Source organism: Galeopterus variegatus, unplaced genomic scaffold, assembly GCF_000696425.1.
Source record: "Galeopterus variegatus unplaced genomic scaffold, G_variegatus-3.0.2 Scaffold2157, whole genome shotgun sequence".
NCBI lineage: Eukaryota > Metazoa > Chordata > Mammalia > Dermoptera > Cynocephalidae > Galeopterus > Galeopterus variegatus.
Genome location: NW_007728268.1, coordinates 245,158 through 256,281, shown reverse-complemented (window position 1 = coordinate 256,281; position 11,124 = coordinate 245,158). Strand labels below are relative to the sequence as shown.

The window sequence follows — 11,124 nt, the reverse complement described above, 5'->3', positions numbered from 1 at the left end:
TTTTTTTTTTTTTTTTCTTTTTTCTTTTTGTCTTTTTTCGTGACCGGCAACGGGATCGCAACCTTCGGTGTTGCGCCCGCACCGCGCTCAACCAGTGAGCAGACCGGTCTCTATATGGGATCCGAACCCTCGGCCGGAGCGCCGCCACGCTCCCAAGCGCCGCACTCTACCGAGTGCGCCACCGGGCCGGCCCAGAAATCTGTTTTTTTAATTGGGTTATTTGTCTTTTTATTGTTTTTGTGTATGTTTTCAGGCAGGAAGTTCAAATTCATTCTTCTGTTTGTGGATATCCATTTGTCCCAGCACCATTTGTTGAAGAGACTGTTCTTTCACCATTGAATTGTCCTGGCATCCTTGTTAAAAATCAGTTGACCATAAATGTAATGGTTTATTTCTGGACTCTTAATTCTGTTTCATTGACCTATATGTCTGTATTTATGCCAGTACTACCCTGTTTTGATTACTATGACCTTGTAGTAAGTTTTGAAATTAGAAAGTGTGGTTCCTTCCAATTCGTTCTTTTCAAGATTGTTTTGGCTATTCTGGGTCCCTTGCATTTCCATGTGACTTTTAGGATTCATTTTTTAATATCTGAAAAAAAAAAAAAAAGCTGAGATTTTGATAGGGATTGCATTGAATATGTAGATCAATTTGGAGAGTATTGCCATCTCAGCAATGTTAAGGCTTCCAGTCTATGAACATGAGATGCCTTATTTAGGTCTTCTTTACTTAGACCATTTACTTAGGTCTTTTTTAATTTCTGTCAAGGGCTTATAGTTATTAGTGTACAAGTCCTAAACTACTTTTGTTAAATTTCTTTCTAAGTATTTGATTTTTTTTAATGGTATTGTAAATGGAATTATTTCTTTAACTTTTCAATTGTTCATTGCCAGTCTATAGAAATACTTTCGTATATCGACCTCGTATCCTGCAACCTTGCTGAATTTGTCAACAGGTCTTAATAGTGTGTGTGTATGTGTTCTCGATAGGATTTCCTTTTCCATTTTTTTTTTTTGTTGTTGTTGGCAACTGGCTGGTAGGATGATCCAAATCCTTGACTGTGCTCTAAACAACTGAGCCAATCGGCCAGTCTCTCCATAGGATTTTTTGTATATAAGATCAGGTCATCTGCTGATATAGTTTTACTTCTTTTCCAATCTGGGTACCTTTTGTCTTTTTCTTGCCTGATTGCTCTGGCTAGAGCAACTAGTATAGTGTTGAAAAGAAGTGGTGAGAGTGGGATCCTTGTCCTGTTTCTGATCTTAAGGGAAAAGTTTTTATTTAGTCTTTTACCATTAAATGTGATGTTATTTAGCTCTGATTCTTTTCATTGGTGTTCATTGTCAGTTTGAGGAAGTTCTCAACTACTTTGAGTGTTTTTATCATGAAAGGGTATTGGATTTTGTCAGGTGCTTTTTCTGTGTCTATTGAAATGATCATGTGGTTTTTGTCCATTATTTGTTTGTGCTTTTTTATTCAGTCAGTGAGCCATCTGCAGTGCTAGAAATGCATAGATGACTAAGGTCATTGTTAAGGAATTCTTTGAATAGCAAGGACAGGAATGATAAGTGCTGTGACAGAAGGAAGCCTCAGAAGCTGTGGGAAGTCAGAGGAGTGTCTTCTAACCCAGCCGAGTGAGAGGTGACATCAGGGAAGGCTTTCCAGAGAAGTGTGTTAGAAAACTGAAGGATGAGTAAGTTAGCTGGGAGGAGGTTGGTGAGTGGTACATTCCAAGCATAGAAGAGGCACTTGTGAAATCAGAGAAGTAGACACTGAGAGTGTACGGTGTTTTGGGAAACTCCTAAGTAATTAAGCCATCAAATAGTAACTGATGAGAGTATTCTCAGTCTTGTGATGATAGGCAACAGTTTAGAACTCTAAGCAGGTGCATTAGTCTCCAAAGCAGGAATAGCTCAGAAATAACTCTCATGTGTACAGGCCAGTGGTAGCAGTTCATCTTCATGGTCCCTTTCTGATTTGTCTCCTTTGGGATCTTTTTCTAGCTTCCGCACTTCCAGCAATAGTCAAGTAAACAAGCTGACCCTGTCAGGGAATGACAGTGTGATCCTTGGTGATACAGCAACCAATGGTGCCAGTGATGAAGAAGATGGACAGCCTCGGCGGGCAGTGGACAATGAGAAAGAGGGAGTGCAGTACAGCTACTCATTCTTCCACTTAATGCTGTGCTTGGCATCCCTATACATCATGATGACCCTGACCAACTGGTACAGGTAGGAGGCACAGACAAAACAGATGGAAGACCACTTAGCTCCTTGGACTGCCTATAAAATATCCATTCGTTGTCCTTATCTCAGAACCCCTTCTCTTACCCCTATAATGAAATTGTGTTCAGTGCTGATTCTTTTCTGAAATACTTTTGACTTTTTCTCCTCTAGCATTTAAAACCCAGTTGGAATTCTTTTAGTGCAGGTCATTGAGAGCTCTTCTAGACTGGAGTTAATCGAGAAAGAAAATCGTAACATAGAGCAATCTGACTTACCTTTATCCACTAATTTTCTCTGTGTCTGGAGATGGCCATATTAAAGTATTCTGGCCCAAGTAATAATGTGCTAAGGAAGAAAAGTTTCAGGGAGGCCATTTCAATCTAGAACTTTTGCCAATAACTGGAACAACCAGATATTCCTGAAGAACCTTGCATAAAGAGTAGTTAGAGTCTTTCATGTTGGCACGAAGAAAAAAGCTGTTTGAGAGGCAGAGTCCCTTGCTCATAAGAACTAAAAGTAGCTTCCTCAGGTCCCTCAGTGTACAACGTCAGTGGGGAGTAGTTCAAGTTAAGTTTCACTGGAGAATTTCTTGGCCTTGGCTGGGGGATTGAGGATGCTGATATCAGGCTCCTTTACCTGATTCTCTACTGTTTGCTTAGCCCCGATGCAGAGTTCCAGAACATGACCAGCAAGTGGCCAGCTGTGTGGGTCAAGATCAGCTCCAGCTGGGTCTGCCTCCTCCTTTACGTCTGGACCCTCCTGGCTCCACTGTTCCTCACCAGCCGGGACTTCAGCTGAACCTCTGAGTGCCAAGGAGACCACTGAAATTCATAAAGGTCTCTTTTGCTGAAAACCCATATCCCTTTTAAGTTTGCTTCAACTAAAATATTGAGTGAATGCTTTGCAAATTTGAATATATCCAGGTTTATATCAGAAGGCAAGATTGAATAATACTTTATGCAGAATCTGAACTTTTCATGTGTGTGTACTAAAATATTGAGTGAATGCTTTGCAAATTTGAATATATCCAGGTTTATATCAGAAGGCAAGGTTGAATAATACTTTATGCAGAATCTGAACTTTTCATGTGTGTGTATATATATATATATAATGTTTATTTGTAAGGATATAGCACAAAGGGAACATTTTAGTGTTTTAAAGTGAACTACAGCTGTGCTGGAAAGAGAGTTCTTTGTAAAGATCTATAGGTTCCTACAAGTTTGGTTTAAAATGTAAGATAGAAGAATGTTGGATATTTGAGGCCATCATTAATATATTTCTATTGCAGTATCCTTAAATAATGCATTTATATATGACAGTTTTTCTCTGTGAAGGTGCTTGCCTGTGTGATACAAGCACTGTTCAGTGATTAAACTCTTCAGAGGTGTAGCATCACAGTTCTTGGGGAAGGATTATGTATGTGGGTCCTTCTCCAGAAGAGTGGTTGCTGATATGGCTACTGCTTCTGCATCTTGAGTATTTTTATTTACTCTTTTAATACAGCAGCGTTAATGCTGCTAGATTCAAGTCTATGGCTTTGTCAGATATGTTAATTTCAATAAATGCTTTGTAGGTTTACTTAAAATGAAGATTCACTGGGAAAATACTGCAACTAGTCTATGTAATTATCTTAAGTATGTAAAAGTAAAATGCATGTGAATTTATTATATTTGCATTATAAAGGTATTTGATTAAAATAGAAAGACTTTAAGCTTTTAAGGCCCTTTCTTTAACAGCTTTTACAAATTAGCAGCCGTTCTTTATTTTTTGGACAGTCAGATTTATCAAGTGTCCAGTGAGGATGCTCCTATTCCTTCTAAAACTTTTAGAGTAACTGATAGGCAGAGTCTTGAACTCATTCAGAAATTATCCTAAATATCTTTTCTGGTTAAGACACTTCGTAGGTGAAAGACAGTGAGGCACCGTCAAGAAACATCTTCATGGCTGGCCGGTTAGCTTACTTAATTGGGAGAGTGTGATGCTGGTAACACCAAGGTCACAGGCTCGGATCCCTGGACTGGCCAGTCACCAAAAGGTAAATAAAATAGTTTTTAAAAAAGTCTTCATGAGAGGCAGCATGCTGGGAAATAGAATTAAAACACTTTGTTCTTTCAACAAAGGTTTACTGAGTGTTCTGCACCAGGCCCCAAAGGTTTGGGGTGCAGCTTTAAACATAACAGACACAGACTCTGCTACCTTGGGCTTAAGAGTTTAGAAGAGTGTGAAAATGAACTGATAGGTGGTTATAATGGGATGAGTTAGTGCTGTAATTTAGGAACTGCAGAGAACTCAAAGGAGAAGTTCCTGGGGTGGAGGGTGTTATGGTAGGCTTCTGGAGAAAGTGATGTCTAAGCCAATACTGTTAAGGATTAGTTGAGAGAGATGGGAATGTGGGATGACATTCCTGAAGGGTAGACAAAACTATATATTAAAGGCAGGGAGGTGAAAAAATTGTTCAATAAAGCTGGAACGGGGAGAAGTAGGCAGGGACTAAGTTATGAAGGGCTTTATCAACCCCACTAATAATTTTGGACCTTATGTTGAGGGCAGAAGAAAACCTATTTAAGGCAGCATGAACAAATGGTGTCTTGTCACTTTGGCTGATATATAGAGAATGGATTTAGAGAGATGAGACCGGGGCAGTCCATATGAAGTCTGAAATGGAGAAGTGGAAGTGGGGATGGGGAGAAATTGACAGCTGAGAGCTACTTAGTAATTAGAATTTTAACACTGGCAATTAATAGATAATGGGGTAAAGGTAGATTCCTGAGTGATTCTAGTTTAATCCTCTGGGTGGATAGTGATTCCATTTATTGAGGGGGAAACAGAGGAAGAGGAACAGGTTGTGTTAGAAGAAGGATGGAGGTGGTTCCTTTAATAATGGTTAATAGGCTTGGGAGTCAGACTGTTGGGGTTTACATCCTGGCTTTGCCATTTCCTAGTTGTCAAAATGGTCAACTAATATTTATTGCGTACATACTATGCTTTATGACTTTGGTCAAATGACTCTACCTCTCTGAACCTTAGTGTTAATGTTTAGTACATTTGATGTTTAAGGAATAAAGTTATTTTGCAAAGTGCTTAACCCATTTTAAGTGTTCTGGCAGTTGCTACTAGTCTCAATATGTGCTAAAATGGGACTGGATGATATTCAAAGGTCAGACATGTTCAACCAGAATCTGATGAAGGCTGGATTTAAAGTGTTCTTACAGAATTAAACAGATGAACATATTGGGACAGTCTCAGTTGGGGTAGAGGTAGGAGGTAGGGAAGCAGGTCTTGATATGAATTGTTGGAACCACTGTCTTTTAAACCAGTGGTTTATCTCAGGTTATGGAGATAAAGTTGCAAAGGATTTGAGGGGCAGATAGGGAGGTTTAGCCCCTTTGCCAGTGTAAAGCAGATACCCCACTTTCCATAATTGAAGGGGAGCTAGGATTAAGAGCTTTAAAGGTCCTAAACTTCGAAAGCATTACAAGTGCCCCATCCTCTTCCTTATGTAATTTAAAATAAAAGCAATACTAAACTGTAAAATAAATGTAACAAAGTCAAATAAAGTTTTTATTTTTTCTCATGATGATAACTTTGATATTAATTTGAAGTAAATTCCATTTAAAAGTTGGGGGGCAGTGTTCCTGCTTTGCTTGGTCATACACTGAGTTAAATCTGCCTGTTAATAGTAAACACAGTGGTTTACTCAAGACTCAAGTGAATTACACATGTGAGTGCTGAATTATATGCAAGCATAAATAATGCCAGCATTTTGAGTAAGCCCAGGATCATACTTTAAAGCAGGGGAGTATTTTGAATCATCAGATCTCATGGTGTCATCTCATTTCCAGATGTGAGTCACCTGGTGTTTCATCACTGTGAATGAAGTAATGTCCTTTTTCCGAGAGCAGGACCGACGCCATTTAAGATAACCCCTCCATTCTGTATAAACTCAGGCAGTAAAAACCCTGGCGGGAAAATGTGGGAGGGGTTGGGAGGAGCCATGCTAACTGCAAAATTAGCTTATGCACTGTTGGCTTGCTTGCATTGGCTAATGGGCAACCGAGTTGCTGTGCTTGCAACTTTAAAAACCCAAAGTAAAAATGGCTCAGTGCCGCACTTTGAATTAGCTGGTGCCGTCCCGGCAGCCAGCAATAAAGTTTTTTTTTCCTTTTCCATATTGGTCTCCTAGGAGGGTGATTTCTCCCAACGCCTATAACATGAATAGGCCTGTCTACCCTCCAGGACTACAGCTTGAAGGCCCTGGCTTTGAGGGTCAGTGTCACGCTCTAGGAATTCATCAAAGGCATCAACAGTAGCTGCCACTTTTACCTAGCTACAAATGGCAGAAAGCTTGTAGGCCCATGCTGGATTAGTTTGTTTTCTAGCTTGGTCTTGCAGGGTACTCAGTTGGGAAATAAAACTTTCTCTTAACCATCAAAGATGCTGCCAAAGAATGGCCACGGACCTGGTTATCAATATATGCTTTTCATGTTCTGGACCAAACCATAACTCAGGTCTAATTTAAACCAGGACATTGAGAAAATGCTGACTCATAACATGGGAAAGTACCTCCGTTGGTCGTCATAACACTGCTATGGGGTGGAAAGGATTGGAGCTATTGGCTCCATTTTTCCAGCTGTGAGAAACACTGAGCTTAAGTACCACAACTTCTTCAGGAAAGGTTGACCTGAAGAGTGGCTATATTGCAATGTAAGTAGTTAACCTGTTGCATCATCAAAAGCCCACAATAAGTATACTTCCTATGTTAGAGTATTTCTCAACTGACCAATCACCATCATACCAGTTCCACTAAGGGAACTAATTTTTGTCTATTCTGGGGCAGAGTGTATGCTTCTCTGTAAAAACATACAGGGGACATGTAGAGAAACAGCTTAGCATGTATGGGACCAGAGTTGATCAAGCCCTGCCCCAGCTGTCCCTAAGGAGCTTGGGCTTCCTTGGATCTCCGAGGGTAAGAACCGCTGCTTTATATTTTCCAAGAAGCCAGAAAACAGCCAATTTCTGATACTTTCTTACTCTATAAAAAGATTCCTACCTTCTTTCCTTCTATGCTTTATCTGGGGGTTGGTTATTTGACTTTAAGAATAAAAGACATGCACAACCTAGCTCCAACCATCAGGAGGAAATAGTGGGCTCTAGTCAGATTGCCTGATTTTGAATCTCATCTTCACTATTTGGCTAGCTGTGTGTCCTTGGGTAAGCTACTTTTCTGTGTCTCATTTTCTCTACAGGGGCAATAATTTTACTTCATTTAGGAGTATCTGAAGATTAAATGAGATTATGTGTGCACTCAACACATGTGTACCCAGCCCACATGAGCACTTTAGGAATTGTTAGCTATCACTGCAAGGTTTTGAGGCCAGTCCAAGAAGTATAGATAGGTCTCGAGAATTGAAAAGTTTGCATACCATCTCTACCACTGTGTGTAGCTAGCTTCATTGTTCTTTCTGTGCACTGGTGTGATCTAATTGTGCATGATCTTTCGGGGCAGCCAGCCCAGCATCTACAGAATACACTGTGCTCCTATAGTGCCTCCACCTGCCTCACCTGGAGGGAAGCTCTGCCCAGTCCTATGAATAATAAACCTCACAACCTTCATCCACACTGTCATTGTCATAAAAGAACTCCACACATATTCAACCTTATAGGGATTTTTATTGTTTAAGACCCAGTCATGCATTCTAAAATTACATATTTTCACCACTTTGACTTAGAAAATACACTAGAAAAATAAACTTTTGGTCAAAACAAACACTGAAGTAGATGAGTCCAACCACCATATGTCCCTACACTCAAAGCCAAACTGAATTTCAGTTTGAAGCAAGGAATGTGACCAGTGGTTGAAATGGTCCCCCAAACTGGTCAGAAAATTAGCCCACCTACCACCCCATGGAGAGTGGTGTTGAAAGGCTCTTGGCCACATAGAGGTTTCAAGTATTTCACTTGTAACAGGTTCCTACCTGATATACCAAGAAGCCGAAGCATATCTGTAAGAATTCACTACAGCAGCCAGCTTCCTGCCTGACTAAATCACACTGCCCAGTAAGATTAAAAGAAAAATAGCTAAGTGAAAAATAGTAAATTCATCACTGTCATCTCCAACCACAAATCACATTGGGCCTTCCCATGGAGTAAGCTCCTATTAAGGAGGAATATCCAACTCTGATGGTGTTTTTTACTTGCATTTCAAACAAACTATTTCTCTGAGTCAGGAGAGTAAGAAGGAATTTACATTTACAAAAGTAATTGATCCCAGTACTGAGAGGCATTACCAGAACTGACATCTTTCCTGAACAGTTGACATGTTTCTGTTTGGTATCTCCATACCTCTTATGGCCACAGGACAGCCACACATATCCGCCAACATTTTACTCCCCAAATGAAAGATTTAAAAGGAAAATTTAAGGTGTGGTATTATTGTGCCACACAGTACTATAGTTTTTGCTACCCAAATGAGAAAGTAATCCCATGATTGATCTGTGAATCAAATGGCATTTAAACAAAGTGCCCACCCAGGGAAAATTCTGAATGGCTCAGTATGTCACAGGAATTCAGGGAAAATGCCTCTTAGGCTCTGACTCTATTTCTGGAAAAAGTTATCTTGTAACCTGGAGTGTTTATAAACCTAGGACAAGTGGCTTCTTGTGAAAGCAGGATGAAGTATGAGGGATCTAAAGCCACAATGCCAAGAGTAGGTAAGAAAATCAAGATGTGAAGCCAGGGTTACATTGGCTGTTCCTGTAGATTTCATCCAGTCTCTCCCCATGAAGGTAGAATAGGATTCTAGGAAGAGGTATAATTTTCCAGAATTCTTTCTGGGGAGTATAGGGGAAGAAGAGGAAGAAAACTCCCATATACCTGAGCTTACAGATTCATTTGGAAGCTTTAGGTACCAATTCATTCAGACCTAAATTTCCTGAATAATTATTCAGATGAGGGAAAAAAAAAAGAAGCCTCTAAAAAGATAAGGTACTGTGTCCCTGTGTTGGTAAAGCCAGTTAGATGCCAGGAACAGCAGAGGGTTGAGTTCAGTGTAGATACCCTTTTCATGATTCAAGGGCGTTAAGTGGCTCGCCCAAGGCCACATTGCAGGGTAATGCTGAAACTCACATCTCCTAATTTACTATTCCTTTCCTTTCCCAATACCACACTACTCTGAATTTAGGGACATGTTAATTTTCAGGTGTTTGTGTAATGAGTCAGAATTTTTCCCTGAAGAAAAATACTCCCAGTTCTTGTGGTTCGTTGTCAGCTCCCCCAGTGTGCTCCCCATTACTAAGGCTCACTGTGTGTTCCCGATGGTCATTCCCTACCCTACTAGGGTAACTTCACACAAATACCCTAGTAAAGCCACAGGGAGACTGCCTTGATTTTCACCCTGGGAGGTTCTGGTTTTGCAGTTTGGTTCAAACCTCCTGATGTGCCAAGACTATTTGATCTCTCTTTGGAGCCAAAACAAAGCATAGCAGCTCCAGGAGGCAGACAAACCTACACTATGACTCCTTTCAGAAGCTGAATGAAACAGCTCGTTGGTCCAACTGGAAAGGCCTGGGAGATAGGCAATATCATTTCTGGTCTTGGAGATATTTCTGTATGTGAGCTTGGCCATCTCTGTGTTAAGTCTCACAGACAAAGGTGACTGGCCTAGGATGCAATGTAGAATTTAAACCTTGGGAACTTGGTAGGGGCTGATTCATTCCTCTCTTTTTCTAGTTTTTTACTCTTGTTTTTTCTCTCTCTCCCCTCTTGGGACCTAAGAAAGCCTCTAAATGATTCTCCAGTCCAGGCTGTTGGGTTCTGAACCCGTATGTTAGCCATCCTACTTAGGCCTTTTCAGCAATGCTGGTCACATCATCATCAGATGGAACTAGAGACAGCCAGCAGTGTGCAATTTGTCATTTCCAGCTCAGCCAAGATCCTAGATGATCCAGGGTTAGTATCCATGATGAAAAGAACTTTTCCTAGAATTGGCATTAACGAAGTAAGTAGTTTCCACCAACAGCTTCTCCAAACATTTTAAAAAGTGCTATAGATGGACAGCTTAGTAAAAACAGATTGGACTTTGAATTTTAGCATACTGTTCTTTCCCTAACTGAGTCATCCACCTTGCCTGCTTAGACTAATAAATGCGTGGAGAAGGTACACACACAACACATTGTACTTGCCACTATTTAATGTGATCGCATGGCATGAATATAAAAGGAAGTAGGCTGAAAGCCATCAGATGAACGACCTAATTTGATGCTTGGGCTAAGGCTAAAATCTTGACAGGGTCTATAGTGCTAAAATGCAGAACTAACATTCCGGCCGGCTGCTCCACCCATACCAGAGAGAGAAACTCAAGTGGGTCTGGGATGGTGGGGGTTGGGGGATGAGGTTGGAGGGAATGGTGCCCAGGGGCGCTGAGGGGTGCCCCAGAAGTGAATCAGCAAAAACCTGCCCTTGTGTTCATTTCCAGAGACCAAAATTTAAGAATCCCAAGGAATGTAACCACTGTAGCCACACTTATAATATACTACCAGACTCTTAAGGATGAAAGGAATTCATACAAGATTCTGGTCACCTCAATTGGCCTAACAAAAGCTATTCTTTTTTTTTTTTTTTTTTTTTTTCTTTTTTGAGACAGGCCGCACCGCGCTCAGCCAGTGAGCACACCGGCCATCCCTATATAGGATCCGAACCTGCGGCGGGAGTGCCGCTGCGCACCCAAGCACTGCGCTCTCCCGAGTGCGCCACAGGCTCGGACCAAAAGCTATTCTTTTAAAGTTTAAACATCACTACAAAAAGGAAGTTGGTACCACTTGAATCCCAGGAATTCACATATTTGTTTCTTTAAAGGCAGGGCCTCTTAGGCCCATATGTACCACCAAAAAAAAAAACAAAA

General features: G+C 40.7%; 1 protein-coding gene across 1 annotated transcript in view; it reads left to right on the top strand.

Moving 5' to 3' along the window:
* Positions 1-3,196, top strand: part of SERINC3 (serine incorporator 3) — a 24,693-nt gene extending 21,497 nt beyond the window's left edge. The window contains exons 9-10 of the mRNA XM_008580778.1: positions 2,004-2,231; positions 2,885-3,196. Coding sequence (XP_008579000.1) covers positions 2,004-2,231; positions 2,885-3,023 — 367 coding nt within the window. The 3' untranslated portion in view covers positions 3,024-3,196. The remainder of the gene's footprint in view (positions 1-2,003; positions 2,232-2,884) is intronic.
* Positions 3,197-11,124: the final 7,928 nt, after the last annotated feature.